Source organism: Cadophora gregata, assembly GCF_030347475.1.
Source record: "Cadophora gregata isolate MNR1 chromosome Unknown scaffold_2, whole genome shotgun sequence".
NCBI classification, from domain to species: domain Eukaryota; kingdom Fungi; phylum Ascomycota; class Leotiomycetes; order Helotiales; family Ploettnerulaceae; genus Cadophora; species Cadophora gregata.
Window position 1 is genome coordinate 2,839,371 of NW_026695925.1, and position 19,776 is coordinate 2,859,146.

At 49.5% G+C, this 19,776-nt stretch overlaps 6 protein-coding genes across 6 annotated transcripts; 3 read left to right on the plus strand and 3 right to left on the minus strand.

The window, feature by feature from the left end:
• Positions 1-933: 933 nt before the first annotated feature.
• On the plus strand, positions 934-2,796 carry ONS95_008217 (uncharacterized protein). The gene has a single exon (XM_058501765.1). It carries the CDS (start codon positions 1,292-1,294, stop codon positions 2,174-2,176), a length of 885 nt encoding a protein of 294 aa, XP_058363086.1. The 5' UTR covers positions 934-1,291; the 3' UTR covers positions 2,177-2,796.
• Positions 2,797-3,229: 433 nt separating this feature from the next.
• Positions 3,230-6,507, plus strand: ONS95_008218 (uncharacterized protein; the record flags this gene model as incomplete). The annotated part of the gene is made up of 4 exons (XM_058501766.1): positions 3,230-3,326; positions 3,373-4,167; positions 4,301-4,669; positions 4,727-6,507. The coding sequence occupies 4 exons, from the start codon at positions 3,230-3,232 to the stop codon at positions 6,505-6,507; spliced, it is 3,042 nt and encodes a 1,013-aa protein (XP_058363087.1).
• Positions 6,508-6,634: 127 nt separating this feature from the next.
• Positions 6,635-8,042, minus strand: ONS95_008219 (uncharacterized protein). The gene is made up of 2 exons (XM_058501767.1): positions 7,250-8,042; positions 6,635-7,168 (listed from the first exon to the last, which is right to left on the minus strand). The coding sequence occupies exons 1-2, from the start codon at positions 7,600-7,602 to the stop codon at positions 6,793-6,795; spliced, it is 729 nt and encodes a 242-aa protein (XP_058363088.1). The 5' UTR covers positions 7,603-8,042; the 3' UTR covers positions 6,635-6,792.
• Positions 8,043-8,142: 100 nt separating this feature from the next.
• Positions 8,143-10,416, plus strand: ONS95_008220 (uncharacterized protein; the record flags this gene model as incomplete). The annotated part of the gene is made up of 3 exons (XM_058501768.1): positions 8,143-8,150; positions 8,183-8,581; positions 8,631-10,416. The coding sequence occupies 3 exons, from the start codon at positions 8,143-8,145 to the stop codon at positions 10,414-10,416; spliced, it is 2,193 nt and encodes a 730-aa protein (XP_058363089.1).
• Positions 10,417-10,665: 249 nt separating this feature from the next.
• On the minus strand, positions 10,666-13,111 carry ONS95_008221 (uncharacterized protein). Its single transcript, XM_058501769.1, has one exon. The coding sequence runs from the start codon at positions 13,020-13,022 to the stop codon at positions 11,622-11,624; it is 1,401 nt and encodes a 466-aa protein (XP_058363090.1). The 5' UTR covers positions 13,023-13,111; the 3' UTR covers positions 10,666-11,621.
• Positions 13,112-13,423: 312 nt separating this feature from the next.
• ONS95_015048 (uncharacterized protein) lies at positions 13,424-19,605 on the minus strand. The gene is made up of 3 exons (XM_058508733.1): positions 16,079-19,605; positions 15,463-15,952; positions 13,424-15,410 (listed from the first exon to the last, which is right to left on the minus strand). The coding sequence occupies exons 1-3, from the start codon at positions 16,694-16,696 to the stop codon at positions 13,825-13,827; spliced, it is 2,694 nt and encodes an 897-aa protein (XP_058363091.1). The 5' UTR covers positions 16,697-19,605; the 3' UTR covers positions 13,424-13,824.
• Between the last annotated feature and the right edge of the window lie 171 nt (positions 19,606-19,776).

Sequence of the window (19,776 nt, forward strand, 5' to 3'; positions counted from 1 at the left end):
CCTTAAAGCTGTGAGGAGCTGTCACCGCTCCTTTTCATTCAGACGACGAGCATGAGCTGGCGTTCACATGGAAGCACTTGGGAAAGCTTGGCTCAACAAACCAAGGGTACATGAACCCACGACTCCGATTCAAACTCTGGAAGTGAAAGTCAATATGTATGCAGGTTTATCTCAACAGTCCGAATGCTTCCCGGAGCCACTAAGACCTTGGCCCGCCTTGTTAGACATGCAGGTGTGGAGGAACATGGGTGGAGTGCCTGTTTGAACGACCCTATCACATCGCAAAGTCCCCATTAAGCGGCAGTCAGGACGTTGCTGATGCTTTTTGCGTATGCGGTGGAAGCTTGGGTTCTGCGGTTGGGCATGGTACAGAGGGGCCTCTCGACAGGCCAACGTTGTCAACCCTGGCGGACATCCGCTTCAAGGGTCGAATGATACTGGATGATGGACACGACGTCGTTGGTGAGTTGAGGGAACTTTTGGTTGGGTAAGACAAGCAAGCAGTGAGAAGGAATAAAGGACGACTCAAGATAAGAGATTCTTGACTAGACTGGACTGGACTATTCCCAGATTGCTTTTTTTCTTCTTTGTTGGCCATCCCATCGAGCAGGGCCAGTCAGTTCCCTTCTTTGAAGCTTCGAGGGCTGTTCCTAGCGATAGTTATTCCTGGTGTAGTGTGCGGTAGTGGTGGCCGTGGGCAGAGATGGATGGCATCTTACCCCGCGAAATACTTCCAACCCCTTGTCTGTCTCCACTTTCGATGTCAGTCTGTCATGCCATTGGTCTGTGCCAATCTTAGCTAGCCTCCGTAAGCAGTTGTGATTGGACATTACGCAGGGCGATGGGGCCTTGGTGCGTCACTAGGGCTAGCGTGGCCGGGGCAGCTCAACTTAACTCCTCGCCCAAATCCCCCTCCTCTCTTACAACACACCATTCCATTCCACTCCACACCCTCCAAAGTCTCCAGATAACTCACACCACCCCCTCTCCATTCTGTCAATCCTTCGAAGTCTTCTGTCCATCGTAAAGAACGATTCTCCTATCCCCTGCAGCCCGGTCGTCGACGGCTACATACATAAAGCGGGCGTCCCTTCGAACTCCGAGAGCGAGCAATACCCCGACAACAAAGAATACCAAAGTTCAAAAGGGCCACGTTATACAACAACTCCTAGGCTGAGGAGACCATCCACGGATCTCTGCAGAATCTCACAGTTACGCCAATCCACTAGGGTACCATATACCCCCAAGATATCAAAACACCAAGCCGACCCCAAACAGATCAGCAATCAACATGTCCTCCTCCAACAACGGTGACAATTCTCCTCCCAATGAGGCATCTGCCCGGGCTCGTCGGGGCTCCTTCACCTCCCAAACCTTCAACAACATCTTTGGCGGCTCTATCAACCGATCAAATAGCACATCTGGTCCTACACCTCCCTTCCCTGGCCCTATTACCACAGCCGCAGTCCAAGATCAACGCCGGCGTATGTCAATATCGACACTTGGCTTGTCTGGCACCTCCCCAACACAATCATCACCATTCCCATTTGGTGGTCGGCGAGGTAGTGTCTCTACCGCGAACTCCGAAGCCATCGATGAGAATGCAATCGACGATGATGAAGGTCCCGGTCGCAGCAACCCAACTACTCCATTCGCACGCCGCATGTCATTTGGCGCACAAGCTCTACGAACCGTGAGAGGAAGTGGCAGTCCAGGCACAACCGGTAGAGCTCCCTCATACACTACTGCACCTCTTCCATCCATTCCGTCAGGGCCACGCAGCGCGGAAGCCCTCGCTCGCGCAGGCTCTGTCCCTAAAAGCGGAGTTGTAACTCCTCCAAAGTCCCAAAATCAAGCAAATCAGGCAAGCACGCAATCAAAGCCCAGAACTGCTTCTGACTATCCTCTTTCTGCTCGTCCAGGTGATGGCGGTGGATTCAACTGGTCCGAGCAGCTTAGAACCCGTGCCGAGAGTTCCGTTTCACAGACTCAGCGTCCTAGCTTCTCTACCTCCCCATCCGCAAAGACCATGCAAATGCATGAGCGAGCTAAGAGTGTCAGCGAGATGCCATCTCCTCCAACTGCTGTTCCTGCCGCTCCTGCACCAAGGCCGGAGCGAAAGAAGCCTGATGCATTCCAAGAGCGTATTCTCAAGGGAGACTTCTACAGTATGTGACAATCTGGCTGCAATCCTTGCACTGCTCTCAGTAAAATGATCTACATTCTCTATCATCAGCACTTTGTGGTACATCTACTCGCCCTTGCTGACTGTCTTGGTTCTGCAGTGGATTAGTCGCTTGATGATATCATTTCTTATGTTGATTACACACATTGCTCCGCAATGTTGCTTCACGATGACAAGGCGTTGATGGCGTTTACGAAGCGATGATGGCAGAGCGCCCCGCACACAACTAAAGGTTGTACACTTTGGATGACTTTTGATTTGTTGATTGAAGGATGTACGCTGGACGTTTTCATTCTTGAACTTGAAGCAAAAAGGACAAAACTGGATGCTAGGCTCGTGCCACTGGCACAGAAAAACTTTGGCGTTTGCTGCCTCGCTTCTTCACGGATAATGGCTTCCTCGCTTGACGATTGATGAGTTCCTTTCTATTTTTACGGTGCAGGGGGAGGTTATGGGATTATGGTGTAAGGTGCACACCCAATGTAGCTGTAGGTTAGCTTATCAAGTATGGACATAATCGAGCTTGAGTTTGCTGCACAAGTTACAATTACCCGCATTGCGAAGGACATTACTTCTGGCGCATCGACGCCCTCCAATCCTAAGTATCAAGCTCTGCTCTTCAGCACTTAAGACGACTAGAAATTCGTTTCGCGAATACCCGAGCCTGAGGTATGAATGAGCTTGATCAAGCGGTCTCCCAAACTGGACTTGGATATGTATAAGTCAATACCTGGTCTTTCCAGGATACTTTGTTTTATCCGCAGCTTTCCGCGCCACTTATCTTTCGATTTGATATTTTCAAGATACGTATTCTAAATTACACCAGAGATGCCGCACCTATCGACTATCTATCATGTTTGTTACACATTAGTGTGTAGGGGTAATTAGGTAGGTTCTTCCCAAGGTAGGTATCGCTGGAACCAAAAGGAACCACGTGATCTGCATTTCTCACTTGGCTTGCAGCTGACAGTTCTCGCAGCCTTATCACAACGTCAGAAGTTATTTCTTGTCGTAGCATCGACGAATCATTATCGATGACAGTGTATGCATGGTGTATTTGACATGGCTAATCTCCCCGATGGCGCGCCATTTGAAGCTCAGATGTCAGGGGCTTTGCTTGATCATGAGGGGGATGAAGTTTGTAGGTTTCAAAGATTCTGTGAGGATAGACTTGCTGACGGCCACAGTCTTAACTCAAATCAATCAGGAACTCGTCGCCCAGGAGCGGCGCGTACAGCCTGTTGAACAAGATTCTACATTACTGTCTCCTCGGGAAGACCCTGAGCCTTCCAGTGCAGCTGAACCCGGCCAGAGCTCGCCGCAGGAAGCTTTCTCACAAGACCATACAAGAGTTCTTTCGGATGCCCTGCCAAAATTATCTTCCAGTCCCGAAGTGACAGCTAATACAGCGAATCCATCCCATCCTCCCGAGACAGTGTATTCCGGTGCTGGACCACGACCCAACGTTCTGGCTCAACAAAGCAACTCTAGACTTTCACCTTCACCGCCGCCTCTGCCTCCACCACAATCTAATAGCCAACCTGTCTCGCGACAGCATGGCAGGATCCTGACCCAGCCTAGTGGCTCTGTACGTCCTCCGCCACCCAGAGATATAGAAATAATAGAGCAGAAGGATATTTTCTTCAATGATTCAGCAGACTACCGGATCAACATAAATTACGAGCGTATGGTACGGCGTGCAACGGTGATCTCTGACAGGTTGAAAACAGGGCGGTTCCGTAACCATGTTCGCCTTGACCGCGGAAGGATCGCGATTGTTGACTATGCATCCTCCGAAGAGATCCGGCATCAGGAATGGGAGGAGAACAAGAGTCTTCATCCTGGGTCGCCTTTCCCTTTCTCCGGCTTTCTGAGAGGTAATGCTCATGATGTAACACGCCGCCTCATTATCATTGAAGATCTCTTTCCTTCTATAATCACCTTTCTCGTTGGTAGGTTTGGCATATCTCCAGAATTCTTTGGTGAGTCAGTTTTCGTTACGGTGTAGTGCGCAACAACTGTCTGTCTTGCCTGATTTTATCAGTATGGCAATTTCCTTCGGGTCCTGCTGGGCTGCACCAACCTTTCTTGCTGACCATAATCCTTGGAGTACAGAGGAACATTTAAACAACTCTGGCTATGGTGGCGAAGGCTTCAACGACAAAAGTCCCAAGACCTGGAAGACCGCCGGCATGAGGAAATCCTATGTGTCAATGAAATGGTACCGGCCGGCCTGGAGACTGTCCATGCCACCTTTCTCCCAGAAGCAACTGGATGACTTGTTGGACCCTGATGTTGGAATCCTAAACTTCCCTCGCGGAAAATGGAGAGCCACGACATTCGAAATGAATTCTAATATTTTCCGGCAGGCGTGGGACTTGCGGACAGATCCGAGATCAACAAATCGTGAGAAGCGCATGTGTGGGCTTGAAGAGCGTGCTTCTGTGTGGAAAGGCAAGATGCCTGGCACCAAATGTGAACTTGGTGAGTGTTCAAATACCCAGAGCCATGAAAGTGCTCTCCTAAGTTATTTTGTTACAGTCGTTTTATTACTTGATCCATTACCAGCTCTCAAGGAGTTTTCCATTCGCTACTATTGGCCCAAACAACCAACTCGACGCCAAGGCGGTGGTTCGAATGAGACACAGACAAGCGACAGCCACTCACTACTGACGGACATGGAATCCGGTGATACTTCCGCTTCTCAGACAACTTACTCCGATGAATCGTCTATAAGTGTCTCCAAACGCCACACTGAGTCCACAGGATGGCTAAGAATTCTACCTGATTGGCTTCTCAAACTATTCAAGCTGGATGAGTCTCAATCACATGCTCGTATAGAAAGTATCGCCACCCCCAAACCAATACGGCCAGTAATTGAGCACATTGGCTCTCGGGTCCCATTGGAGAATACAATGGAAGAATCACTACTGTCCCAAGGTTTGGCGGACGCATTACGAAATAAGCTATACGATACGAGCCCCACATTCACGACATTCAGTGAATATTTTGATGCTGGCGCAAGCATGGATCACAGTTGGCCTTTTGGTCCGTTGACGCCGCTCTATGAAATCGTCTGGAGAGACGTCGAGGGGCTCTTGAAGATCATACAGGATATTCTCGACGGCATAGATAATGATATTCTGGATGATGACAAGATGGAAGACCGCTTGGTGATCTGGAGACAGATTCTTACACGTGCTCAGCTTGAATTACCTCAACTGAAGAAATCAATGCTGCAATTCTTCACTTTTATTTTTCTAGAGGACCATACGCTTGATCGCGAGAACCAGCTGGACGCATCCGTCACCAATACTGGTATGCAGAGTTGTCTAGACGCAATCGACGAGATGATAGTTAGGCTTCAGAGTGTTTCATCATCCTTAACATCCAACATGGCGCTCCTCGACAGCCGGCGATCCATAGCAGAAGCCAAAAGTATTACTCGCCTGACGGAGTTGGCCTTCTTGTTCATACCTCTAACATTCGCGGCAACAATCTTTGGCATGGAGATCGAACCGTTCAAGGATCCAGTACCATTATCAACGTTCATAATCCTCGCCGTCACACTCAGCGGCTTCTCATATGCAGCAAGACTGGTAATTCGAAGCTCATGGGTCATTCGAGTCAAATACTCATCAAAAGAAAGCATCAAGCGATTTGCTGATCGACAGCAGCATCCAGTGCAAGGCGGGTATATACCGACCACTCTTGCTCTTCAATGGCTATACTATTTGATCCTGTATCACTTCAAGTCCGCAATTTCCGTTACTGCGAGCTTCCTGGTCCTTGTAGTAGTCGCGCCCTTTTCGCTCGCATGGAGATTACTGACCCCTTTCGAAATCATACTCAAGCCACTGACATACGTCGGACTGATTTGTGTATTACCACTGTCAATTCTCTGGACTCGCGATCTGAACCATGATATCCAAGTTGCCTTGACTGTCGCAAGCGTCTCCTCGGTTTCGATTCTCGTCTGTGTATCTTTCTGGAGATCGAGTGACCCTGACACCCGGAGAGCTCTCCCGAATCTATTGAAGAGGGAATATCAGCTATTCAAAGACGGAGACTCTGTTCTATTCAAAATTGTCTCATGGGTTGGGAGTGCAGCAGTGTTCCTTGTTCCGATAGCGTTGCTCTGGTCCAGACCGACAACTTCCGGTATCAGAGGTGCATTGATGGCTGGATTGGGCTTAATATTTTTGGCAATCTGCGCTGGATATGGGATCTTCAGGCTTCTTTACGTGGCTCGGACAGGGAGTTTTAGTGATTTTGACAGCGAAAGTGGCAGCGAAGTTGATGAAAACGAGAGCGACACGTAGAACATATGGAATGTAAATGACGAAGATGTGGTAATTTAATTCTTATTCTTTCTCTGTGCCAGACAATCAGGCGGACTGGTATTCAAATTATAGCTTACAATAAAATATCAAAAAGTAAAAATCTGCATTATTGACTCTTTCATTGTTGGCACCTGCTCTTCGCCTAAACACGAGGCCGGCTGATTTGAATTACTAAAGTAACGGAAATTTTCGAGAGGCAATGTAACCAAGATATCTGGATATATAAACCCCCTTCACATCTCGTCATCTAGGAATCTCAACGTCTCAATCGTCGACCGCCCTCATGAGATTGCTAATTGACAAAGCCAACATCAGTAGTCCAATAGTTGCAAGAACATAAAGCAATTCTCCTCCCCAGCCAATGACCATGGAAGTTGTGCCGACCTTCGCTCTCACAGTACCGTACGATAATGACTCCACCAAAGCCGACCCTGCAGCGCCAGCGACGTGTTGAAGCATGACAGAAATGAAGCAAAAGAGTGCCCCAAGTATGAGAGCTCCAAGAGCTAATTTAATGACAGGTCGGGAAGGAAACGGCTTGACCTCTCGCTCTGATCCCTCGTCGTCGACCTCTTCATGCCATCCGGGAAAGGTGGCGAGCAGAAGAATCGTGAGAAAACCGAGTGGGATTGCAGTTAGCCTGGAATCTCTTGTCAGAACAGTTCTGTGAAGGTCCTGTACCGGCTTTGGGATGAGAACAGGCAGACGGGGAAGATCTTACAGCAAGCCGGAGAACAAGACTTCATCCTTAAACTTCCCCGCTATCCAAATTAAGTTGAGAGGATCTTGCTCACCACTCCTCACACCCCCATACAGCTTTATTAGACTAGAAAGTGTCCGCGCATTACTTGAGCACATCCACTGCGAGTCAACCTGTGAGATGCAAATCCCGAGGTAGCTAACCCTGACTGTGAGGCTGCTATGGGTGGATGCGATATTTGAGAAGGTGCTGCTGATGTTCCCATTGAGCTGAACTGGGGAGGGTGACGATGATATTTTCGCTGTTGGAACATATGATAGAGACAAGATGTAGACATTATGAAGGTTATTCGATGTCGTACATCCAGCTACCATGACCGCTGTGAAGACGTGTTACCCACTTGTGAAGATTTGACTTGGATCTTTGTATGAGGCAAAACCATTACTTACACAAGAACACAATTCCAATCATCAGCAGTATCATAAGCACGTGGTGATAGCCTAAGAACGGAACGAGTCCTGTAATGCGATGTCAACCTGGAGGCCATCCTTGACGTGGGCTGCCTTGACGATGTGCCGAGGACAGAATAACTTACTCATCCAACCTATGTGCAATTTAGCCGCCATGTCTGGATATATATGTACTTCAAATCTGCTACTAGCTGTTATTGTGATTGGAATTATTCACGCAAAGTGCAAACGACAACGATTTGCACGAGGCTGAGGCTCTGCCATTTCAAATATTCTCACGTTCAGCTGCAGAATTACCTAAGCATAATGTGGTACAAGCCTGAAGGGTGCATCTAGACCACGTAGCACGTACGAAGTTCTGGATATTGAGATCCCGAACATCACTCATTTCACTCATGCAGTTTTGGTTTCTAAATGATGCATCCTGGTCGAAGTCGTGTAAATATGGTGTGGTCTGTGCACTAGCTTCCGTCTCGAAATGAAGCTATTCCCACGCGTCTCTCGGGCTAGCTGTAAACAAAGCATTGACGACGCGACGACCTCAGGAAACACCAAGAGCATGGCAAGGACATCTGCGAGAAAGAAATTTACACCGAGGAAAGCCGGCGAAACGGCTCCAGCCGTCACCACAAGCGCTAAGTTGCGCAAGAAATCTGGATTTACCCATCTACATCGACGATGATGATACAGCTCCACCAGAAACAGGACTCGGCTCATCTTCCAAGAAAGACAAGCCCCTTGCGAGCTCTAGTGACTATGGAGGATCCAGCGACAATGAGGATCTGGTTGCTGCGGCTGCCCAGGTGGAATTGATGCGGTCGTGGGTGGATTGCGGGATACAAATGGCGACAAAGGAGATGGAAGCCGAGAGACTTGGTGGAAGGTAAGGACAGCTGCTCATCTGTTACGCAAGAGTTCACTGACTCTCGCAGACTCGGTGAAGAGGATTGCGATCCAAACCGCGCTACGAGCGGAAGTTCTCAAGCCCCAATGCCGCAATCAATCCAACCTCCCCGAACCCCGATCACCCAGATATATCGACACAATACGGGCTATGCAACCCCTTTACAAAGCGAAATATCGCATTCTCAATACTACAACGGTGTGCCACAGTACCAGTCAATGGGCACTCTACAAACATACCCAGCCGCTTCCATCCTACCTTACTCACAGACATACCCTACGCCACAACACAAAATAGCATATGCCCCTCCTATCCATCTAACCCCACATAATTCTCTACCCCCGACCTACTACGCTACCCCACCAACGTCCCAGCCACCATTTTTGCAAAACCCAGCCTTCTGTAGCTCCTCAGCTCCTCCTCAGTCGAGCCCAACTCCTCAGCCTTATGCAGGAGCAGCCTTCCATACAGACTCGATATCTCAGTCATCTGGATTCGCGCCCCCGAATCGACAACCACTTAATCCTGCTTCTACCAATATTCAAACCCCCACTTCCGATCCCAAGAGTAGATTAAGAGAGCGGCCTTTCGTTCTTCCTCCAGGCCAATATCTGTCTTGGCATGAACTAGAACAGTACTATGGACCAGCGCGACAGAACTTCCCACATGACGATGCCTACAAATCAGCGCGGCTTGACTGGGTCCAGAAGATCAAAATAAACGAGCCCCCTTTCAATCATCCATGGATTGCAGAATACAAGAAACAAGAGGTGGAGGATACCTGGGCAGGAATACCAGCAACGAAACGGAACCATATTGAAATGCTCGCTCTGGCATCTAAATACCGGACTATGGTCCAGGCTCCCTGCCGAGAAGTTCCCGCTTATGCTCTCCCACTTTCTTTCATGGCTCTCGAAGCCCAGTACTTCAGTATCCCTGAGAGAAAACTGGCCAGCGACGTAGACACTATACGAAAAAGATCGACCTGGCTCACGGACCTTGGTCTCTTCGAACCCATCTACTACCTTCTGTGTTCTAACCACGAACAAGAACTTTTCCTTGAAAATACGTATAACAAACTGTCCGTCGTGAAGCGAAGGGCTATCGAAGCAAAAGCCAAGTATTTAAACGTGATGCTCAATCCTCCCAAACCGCTCTTCAAAGAATTCGAAGAGCAGTATTCGATCCACAAGGAAGAAGACTTCGGACGGAAGCCCGAGCACAAAACCAAGCGTGGCGACTGGCTTCGAGCAATAGGACTGGACTTTGAGCCCTTCTGCTGGTATCCTTACACCACGACCGAATTCGGCGTTGCGCAGTCCGAGAGAACAGAAGTCGCTTGGAACGATCTCGGGCTCGCAAAACGTCGAGAACTGGAATCTAAAGCAGCGGAATACAAAAGCTCTCAAACATGGGGTTTATCCTGGGGTCAGATAGAAGACAGAATCGGGTTCACGCCTGGCGATGGCGAGAAGTGGACGCGATGGCTAGCGGCTATTGGTATGGGTAGAGCCTTGAAATCCAACGAGACTCGCGATGGTGTTTGGCAGATGAAATTGCGGGCTGATAGACAGGCTATCTATCGGCTGGCTGCTGTTCAGAAGAAAGAAATTCAGGCTAGGTGGGAAGCGAGGCAGGTGGTGCAGGCGCGGGCGCAGGCTCAGGCGAGCAAGCAGTCAAAGGTGAAGGCAAAGGCGGGTACGAAGCCTGCTAAGGTTTCGAAGGTGGGGAAGAGCAGTAGATTTCCCCGTGGAGGATATGCAAGTTATTCTGAACCGAATTGGTTATACAGTCGAAGTCGGAGGCGACGCTGATTCGATGTTTTGGATTGTATTTGTATATTCATCCTCCGTGTTTGGAAGGTTCCGGTTCTTGGATATGATTGAAGTTTGATTGGACAGACGAGACATATGCTCAAGCATCAAATGTGTTTTTGTTCTCTTGACATAGTCCATTTTATATCCTCTACTAGTTGAGCTGTATCATACCATACCATTACAATACTGTGCAGTCCGTGCTGGAATCCAGACTATGAGCGAGGCGACATTCGCTTGCTTACTTGCTACCAGGTTGGCAGGGAACGATCAGTTAACAATGGCTCTACATCTGACCATGTTTTCTCTATGCACCCAACGGTATTTTAACAGCCCAAGAGCCTCTCCACCCATCATATGCAATCAATCGGCAGAAACGAAGTTCCACTCAACATGCACAATAAATCCATACGACCAATCCCCCTCACATAACATAAACCCCCATTTCCCTTTTCCCTCTTGGACGAGTAAGTTACGAAACCTGGACCTTGTAAGATGGAATTGAAGTAAAAATTACGTGCGGCATTGCGGTGTTCCCTCAGCGTGGTATACTTTAAATACGCTAGTCGCGGATGCGATATGCAACAAAACAAAGATAAGCGAAGCACGTGAAGCTAAGTAAATGTGGGTCCTTCACCGAAAGGGCGGCCGGGGGGGCTCGGGGGTTTTTGACGGCAGGGAGGAGGAATAAGCGACAGATGGGAGGTAAATAATGTACGCGAGGAGTTGATTATTTTATTTAGACTTACTCGATCTGTAACGACTGGGCTAGATCTGCGTGGAAATGGAGCTCCAAGCGGTATCACGAGCAGATTTCTGGCATCGGCCACAGCTTGTGCTTGCCAACTGATTTGTTTCGTCCTTGAATCTGTTCCGTTCGTGGCTTGTTGTCATTTTTTCTTGCTCGTGCCTAGATAGCTAGAGTGACAGCTAGCAAAATTCAGAGTATGCAAATTGTGTCTTGCGCGCTCCAAGTCCAATACAAAGATAGGGAAGGAAAAGTGATTGGTTGACAGTCCATCCATTCAATCAAAGTTAATCCATCCAAAACGCCAGCGCTTGCGCTCCCTTGACTCCAAGAAGCATGTCCAGACGCAAAACCAGCTAACCAGGATATCGTATACATTTTGCAATCGTTTTTCTCGTTTCCTTTTCTTTTCCCGCCTAATCTCCCCAGGCCGTTCTTTCCCTTCGAAGTAGCACAATTACAACTCCTCCCTCTCTACCTGTCCCTGCTCATCCTCATCCCCAAACTTATATTTATCCCTTCCCCAATCCAGTGGATCGCCACCAGGGACACAGAGGCCCAATCTCCAGAAATAATCTCTGTGGGCGAAGAAGAGCTGCCACATCTTATAGCGAGCCGGTATAGGAATCCCCCATCTCTTTTCGATTCCCACCTCTTCATTACTGCTCTTTGAGTCCAATTCCACGTCGCCATCAGCATCATTATACACCTCAACTGCATCATTTGCACCTTCATGCTTGAACCACGACTCCTCAACCTCCGCACTAGAAATACACTCTGTATCCTCATCTCCGTAACACAAGCGAATGTCATCCACAGTAGGTTGCAACGACGCTTTCGCGATAAAATGCTCCCCAGCATGTGAGCGATATCCCCATTCCTGGAGCGGCAGAAGCGGGACCGGATCATCGACGTGCGTGACTCTTCTATACCGGCCACTTTTCAGCTCTCCCTTCTTCGAATGCGAATCATGCTCAGATGGTAATTTGAATGCCACATCGATGTAATTCCGCAGTCCATTATTGCCGACTTTCGGCTCGCCGAATGTGGTGACTATTGGTTTCAAGCCCATGGAATTGAACTCCAGGCCAGCGAGCGCGGCAACTGCGCCGCCTAGTGAGTGCCCTACCAGATCCAGTCTGTAGTCGGGGTATTTCTCGTGTAGGAGCTTAATGTACGGGAGGATGAACGGGCGAGTGTTTTGCCAGGAAGTCCAGAATCCAGTATGCACTGTGCAATTCGTGCATTTCACCTCCTCATGCTTGTCCTCCACCTTAAAATCCTCCTCCTTCACAGCGCTCTGTCTCCCCCTCCAACGCCCAGGAAGCAAATCCCTCCACGAAAACCTATGCCTCTCACCCTGCCTCCCCAACTCCGGCCGCCGCTGATGCTGATGCTCATGCGACTCACTCGAATTATCCGGACTATCAGGATACGGGACGTATTCCTGGGGCACCGTACTCAAATCCACAATCGTATTCGCAATACTATACGTGCCCCTAAACGCCACCAATATCCTTCCCTTGCCTGGCCTCCCCGTCCCATGATCCAGCACAATATACCCACAGCTATCGCTCATGAGCGGGCCCGTGTTGAACGTATCGACGAGTTCGAAGGACGGGAACTCGTCGCAGCGGCTGGCGCAGGAGAAGGGCTTGGAGATACCGGTTGTGCCGACGCAGTAGGAGATGTCGACTATGCGGGCGAGCTCTTCGAGTTCGGCGAAGAGGGAGATGGAGATGTTGGACGGGTGGGTGCTGGGTTCGTTGGGTGTGGGGATTGGGGAGGGGTGTGCGGTGGTTAGAGGGAGGGTTGCGATGCTCGCGAGGAGAGTGGTGGTGATGCTTGGATATAGCATCTTGAGGAGGTCCGTCACATAGTCGTTGTGTTTGTTCTCTGTTGAAAGAGAGAGAGAGAGAGAGAGGGGGGGCGGTTGAGAGTTGAGGTGGTGTTGTTGAAGGAGGCTTGGGTTTTGTGCATCATCGTGCAGCCACAAGTGGGACAGCCTCTAACCGCAATCAGACGAACAGTTACTGTGTGACTTGCCCCAGTCAGAAGGACATGCCGCCAAAGTTCCAACTTCGTGCCATTGAAGAAACTGTCTTACTTATTCTCCATCTTTCGGTGAATGTTATTGAAGCCTATTCTCAACTTTTAGTTTGGCAGCAATGAAAAATGATGAGCCATATAGCGTCACGTGATATACTAACCCTCATCCAGGTGCATTCTTCGGGCTCAGTCCACCGCACAATCCGCTTCTCAGGTCTTATATAAAGTGTATTACTACTTTAGATCACTGTCATACAGTGTATTACTCCTCCACCAAGGCTAATAGATACAGCCGCCACTCTTCTTCATCATGGCGCACTCATTTCAATCATTCCCGGTCCCTTTTCCCTTCTTTATCCCTTCGAACGCCAGGGTTTATGAACCAACCCACCCAAGAATACACTCCAAATACCATGTATTTTCGCATCCGATCCCAGTCGCAGACCAACTCCTAAACCTGAGCGCCAGATACCCCAAAACGCTAAGATGCATTCGCTATGAGCAGACCTGTGCCCTAACTCCAGAAAGATAGTACAAAGGAAAAAGTAGCGAAACTGCACATCTCAACTCATCCCATGTCATCTCTTGTAATATCATCCAATCCCTCTTGTCTAGCAACATTTATCAAAATGTTCCACGATCAGGCGCTCGATATCAAACACCTTGTAAGGCTTTGCAAGGAATCCTTGCATGCCTGCCACCTTCGCTCGATCGACCGAATCCTCAGTGATATCCGCTGTCACGGCGATGATCTTGGTGGGCAGTCCGCGTTGCTGTGATAAGTTCATAATTTGTGTCGTCGCACCGTAACCATCGAGGTTCGGCATCCATATATCCATCAATATCACATGGAACCTCTCTGCCTGTGGCTTGTCCAGCGAGGCCTCGTAATGCTTGACTGCCTCGGCGCCGTCGAATGCCAACGTAATGTTATTCTTGCTGTAACCGAGCTTCTTCAGAGAACCGACAGCAACGTCACGGTTGATAGCATTGTCTTCGGCGATCAGTATGTTCAGTGGATAGTCCTGGGCAAGGTTCGGATTGAAGGCAACTCGTTTACCCGTTGATTTTGCCCGCTTCTGTTCGGGTTCAGACTGTGCGGAAACGGGTCTCGAGTCCATAGAGGACTCAGGAAGGGGCGACAGTCGAGGAGAGTCAAATCCACCTGGCGGTGGGGTACCGACGAGAGGAGTATCGGTCTTGCCAGTCTCTAGTGCTGAGATTGGTAACCTGATCAGGAACTCCGAGCCTTTATGTGGCCCGTGAGTGCACGACCGCTCCAATGTTACATCGCCGCCAAGGTTCTTTCGCACATGAGCCTTCGCATTGAAAAGACTCAGCCCAAGACCATCTCTTGATCGGCTGATAGATGCGTCTTCCTGGAAGTGAGGTTTGAACAGACTCGACTTCGACTCCTCCGATATGCCACACCCTGTATCGACAACCCAGATCTCAACTACCTGCAGACTTCTTGCGATCTTGACTGTGATGCTAATCGTGCCATGCTCGGTAAATTTGATGGCATTGTCAACGAGCTTCTGCAGCGCGAATTGCAGATGTTGTTCTTCGGTTATGATAACTTCTGGCACATCTGATCCGATCTCCAAGTGTATCGTCCTGTCTTGAGGTTCGCCATTCGATCCTGTAGATATAATGTGGATATGCTCTCCTAGATCCGTCTCTTCATGAACCTCGCTGGTAGTACGACCATTTCGTAATGCTTCGTTCACAAGGCTCCGCATGAACTCGCGTGTGATAACACGACGATGGGTCGGACTCAGGACTGCTGAAGTGATATGCTTCTGCTCAGGTGAATGAGGGGCGCTCAAGGATACTGATGATGCCATCGTGGACATTGAGGTTTCAGTGCTTGAGGTTGTCCTGCTTGTCGATGGGCTTGAGGCAGTGATAGTTTGACCCGCACAGTATGAATTGATGATTTCGGCTTCTGTGACTGTTAATCTCCGCTTGAGGGGAGGGCCAGGCTCGAAGTTTAGTTCTTCGATCCGCTTCCGTTTCATGACAATTGGGATCGAATCAGAACCGGACCATCGTCGATGAAATAATGAGGGCCCGGATGTTCCTTTGAATGAATTCGTCAAGTCATTTGCAGACAATGGTGTCTCGGGCATTTGCATGTTAAGGTCATAAGCATGAACAACATTGTCAGCTGCCTCTACTGCTCGTCGGGAACTCTCTGTTTAGGTGATCAGTATCTCGTCCATCTGCACATATGGTAGCTATCGTACCTTGAACAACCTCAATGTGAGTTTTGAGATCCGCGAAAACGGATCGCACTCGCTCGCTTTGCTGATGTTCCATGGCATCGAGGACGGTCGAATACATGATGTCCAACATACCAACGACTCCTTGCATAGGCGTTCTCAATTCGTGCGAGAGGCTCCGAGCATACGGCTTTAAGGACTGAGTGGCAGTGATAGCCGTGAGTGGGATGACCTTTGCGGAAGCCGAGTCGGTAGGTGCCATCTCCTTGACGAACCCTCTTCCTTCTAGTAGTCGTTGCAATATCATATCTTCGAGAGAATGTAAGAACATCTCAATGAACGGCCACCCTAGTTTCCTCTTGGTAGCACCTTCAGAAGACCAAACCACGCCAAAGTGGGCGAAGCACCTTCCTTCCGTGAAGAGGGGCACTCCGATGTAAGCCTCTTCATGGAATCCAAAGCTGTTGGGATTGTTGGGCGTAAATTCTGACAGTCGCTCAGGAACGATGAAAACCTACAAGCCGATCTCAAAGTCAGTATTCTGTTCTGGAACAACTGGCACAAAAATGCTCATATATCGTGGACAACACACAACTCTTGAGTTGCCAGTCTTCCAGAAGGATGAAAAGGGGGCTCCTACCTTGTCATGGCGCATGTGGGCACACGGAGTCCCAAAGGCATGGTACCGGTAGTCCCGAAACATTTGCTTCGGATCCTTCCCATTGTTGAGATAAAAGGCGACTCCCATCAGACATGATCCAGGCTCGCCTAGCTCGGGCATCTCAATCGCACTATCTTGGTCATCCACAAGCATCCGTTTGGCGACATATGCAGACTGGGCCCCAAGGATATCACAAATTTCCTCCATCAGGATACCCCAAAAGTCATGTGTCGAAGCGCTCTTCAGCTGTGATTTCAGCTCCATCAACCTCTCTGTAACGTTGCTCTCTCCAGATGGGAAGTATTGCCGGAGCGCAGCCTTGAAACCATCATCCCCATGGTGGAGTACGGTATTGTTTGCGTAGTCGGGTACACATAACGAGGCTCGTTCGATGAGGCTGTCTATTGGCGGTTCTTGAGTGTCCCCATCTTCCACGTCCGTCTCCATCGCCCCCTCTTCAGTCTGTCTGACGCAGGATCCCTTTATATCCTTCTCCAAGCGGCCTCTTGCTCGTTGCCGTAACGGTCGATATGTCCGGGGCCCACAAGGTCGGGCTTCGAAAGCGTTCGGGAGGGAGGATATCTCGTGCATTTGCATCCCACGATCCTCCGCTGTTGGTAGAAATGCATACAGTGTTGGACAATGCTTCCACCCAGACACGAGATTGGATAATAAACCAGTGAATTCTGGTTCAGCAACCAGCAGAAAGGAAGTCGTCTGGTCCTCAGATTAATTCTTCGTTCCTGAAAGCGGCACCCTTGAATCCTCCACAAATGTCGTCGTTCTTGTGTGCGTCCAGTATCCCGTTCCCGACTCGATCCTAACGAGGTTTGCGAGCACAGTAGGTTTGGAGACAGTGTAGACGTTGGTGGTGAGAGGTGGGCGGGTCAGGGAGGACAGTCACGGAAGGCTACAACCTAGAAGCTGTGATTAATGACGGGGTCTGGACTCGTCGACGTAAAGACGGAGAGAAGTTCGCAAGACATAGGGTATTAGCATGCCGGGGCTGCGGGCTGCGGGCTGCGGGCTGCGGGCTTCAGACTCTCTTTTGGTGGGGACTATGTTGATTCCAGGCTTAGGCTTAGGGGGGCATCTCGGGCATGAGATGAGGGCGAGGGCGAGGGCGAGAGGAGCTCTTGGTGAGGCTGCTGTAGCGTACTCGTAGCGTTATCCTCTCCTGGCATGGCCTCGCAGTAAAGTCAAAAGGCTTCCTCAGTTCTGGAATCCGAACCCGATCTACCTAGGTAGGTAGGTAGTGCTGTGTTGCGGGTAGTGCTTTGCTTTGCTGTGCTGCGCTGCGCTGCGCTGTGGACCTGCGGTGGTGGTGTCTGGCTGGATAGAAGCCGTCGGTCGGGCGTGGTGACACTGGTGGGCTTGGCTTGGGCCTTGGGCCTTGGGCCTGGACGACCACAGTGGGCCGATCTAGAACCGCAGATCCAGCAAGGAATCGAAGTCCTGCCGGGCCAGGCCTTGCCAGAAGCAGAGTAGGGCGGGTCGGTGCTCTTGGGTGCCTGACTGGAGTCACTGGACGCCGGGACTGATTGGTGCTGTCCCCGCTAAAGGCTGCAGGCATCATGCGGAGAGATGCCCTGTAAGTGTTCTGGAGCGGGCCATTTGACAGCCGTCTATCAGCCGCTAAGCTGATGCGGGTCAGCGTGCAATTGCACCTTGCACACCTTGCAAGTTGCACCACCGACACCACTTCCCTTGATCCAAATCCTCCAGCCCCTCCATGAGCCCGCCCATCTTGCTCGTACAGTTTTGCCCAGCAGCTCAGTTTCCGTCAGTGACTCTTCCTGCACGAGTCACGACCGTGCTGAAATGATTGATTGATTGATTTATGCAATTATGATGAGACAGCCGCCAGAGATATATAATGTCATCTCACATCTTGTTTCTTTGTTTTCCATCGACGCGGGGTGAGTTTCAATAAAGTCCTGGACTTTGGCGAACCTGGCATACTTTTGATTGCGATTCGTAATGCCGGGAGATCATCCTGTTCGAGTACCGACAACCTGGCTATGGATCTATCCACCGTCATGAGATGATGAGAGTCGTCCTGTGCTGCGGGTACCAGTCCAGTATCTTGATCTGGTAGAGTACAGCAAATATTATCCGCAGGCTGGCCTGGATAGTGAAACAGCATGACAGCATCATCTCTCTTCACTTGGGCTATTGGAAATACCTTGGCTCCTTCAGCAAGATGCTCCCGACGTTACGTTACTCGCACCAAGCCAATGGATCTTGGTAATGGTGCCGGCAATAAGATATTCCATTTCCATTTCCACGTCTTGGAGGCACGAATCAGGACAAAGTCAATCCCTCTTTTCATGCCAAACTTGTGGCTTTTCTAAAGTTCAGGCACTAGTCCGATCTACCGCAATGGCAGTCTCCTCGATGTGAGTCTGTAACTCCAAGACACGCATCGTAAGGTTGTACGGACCGAAAAGTACATGCACCTCTTCGGAGCACTCACTGGAGGCTAATCCTAAACCTCCAGGCCGAGGGCGCCACCAGTCTCACCCGTGATTTCTACGAGCAAAACTGCCCAGAGATCTCCTGATGACCTCTCACATGCTTCGGCGCAACGTCCGTGAAGACAATCATTAGGGTTTTAATGTCGAAAGCCACAATGGTGCAAGTGCCGTTCCATCCGAACGTCATTTGTTAGCGGTTCTCGCGTAATTTGCAGGTCGAGAACTCTCTGTCCAATGGAAAGACGATCAGTTCTTCAACTGTCTCCGTCATGTTATTCAGTGAGACAACTTCAGACTATTGTACCAATTAGAATGCGCATGCGGATGCGGATCCAGTCCCCGGAATAAGATAGACGCAATTCACTTCCCCTCTTTACATAACCCTATTTTCTTTGACAGCTTGGATTCCTCACCATCTTTTGAGCTCGGTTAGACGAAATCATCGAAATTCCGCAATACCTCCTAGGTACTGACTCTGAAATGGAGCCCTCTGTCCAATTTCTGCAACAGGTTGACAGCTTTTCAAAACGATGAAATGATTCCCAAGAGCGTCCAAGGCAAATGCTGACTTCGCATCTGAAATGTCTCAGAAAGCTCATCCTTCAAAATCCCGCCGGCGAATCATTGGAGCCTCTTTTCAGTACTGGGCTTAACTCTTGATCTTAGATCCTTGGCCTTGGGGGAGCTAAGCTGCTGGAGCTTTCAAAGACTCAAGTGACATGTATGCGTTTTAGGACTGAGATGGCGTGATGGTTTCAGGATCATCGCTGAAGGTGGTGAATTTGACTTTGCATTCTCGGGCATATTCCCGTGAAACCAGAAGCATAAGTTCCTGATTATTGACTCTACGTTCAGTTGATCGGCGAAGAAGCAATATGCCTTGCCTCTTGGGCGGGAGACAGGGAGCTGGCTCAGCCCTATCATAATTCGAACCATGACTTGCAAATATTTGGACAAAATTCATACAAATCGATAACATGACTCCCAGGCAAAATGGTTCAAGTCTTCTAGTATCTGAATACCCGAAACAACATGACTCTAAGCAATCTGGAATTATAAGAATGTTCGAAAGTGAATTTCACGTGACTGAATATAAATATCCCTTCAAAGGCGGTGAGGTGTAACGGCAGAACCTCCAAGTTTAAGGTTATTATGACGAAGCTGTCTCACGAAGTCCAAACACATCCCTTCAACGTTTCC

Coding starts and splice junctions, on each gene's coding strand:
- ONS95_008219 (XM_058501767.1), bottom strand. CDS start 7,602: ATGGTAGCTGGATGTACGACATCGAATAACCTTCATAATGTCTACATC. Junction 7,169..7,249: donor GTCTTGTTCTCCGGCTTGCT/GTAAGATCTTCC, acceptor AAGAGATTCCAG/GCTAACTGCAATCCCACTCG.
- ONS95_015048 (XM_058508733.1), bottom strand. CDS start 16,696: ATGCAAATGCACGAGATATCCTCCCTCCCGAACGCTTTCGAAGCCCGA. Junction 15,953..16,078: donor CCCACATGCGCCATGACAAG/GTAGGAGCCCCC, acceptor ATCGGCTTGTAG/GTTTTCATCGTTCCTGAGCG. Junction 15,411..15,462: donor TCACATTGAGGTTGTTCAAG/GTACGATAGCTA, acceptor TCACCTAAACAG/AGAGTTCCCGACGAGCAGTA.
- ONS95_008217 (XM_058501765.1), top strand. CDS start 1,292: ATGTCCTCCTCCAACAACGGTGACAATTCTCCTCCCAATGAGGCATCT.
- ONS95_008221 (XM_058501769.1), bottom strand. CDS start 13,022: ATGCTATATCCAAGCATCACCACCACTCTCCTCGCGAGCATCGCAACC.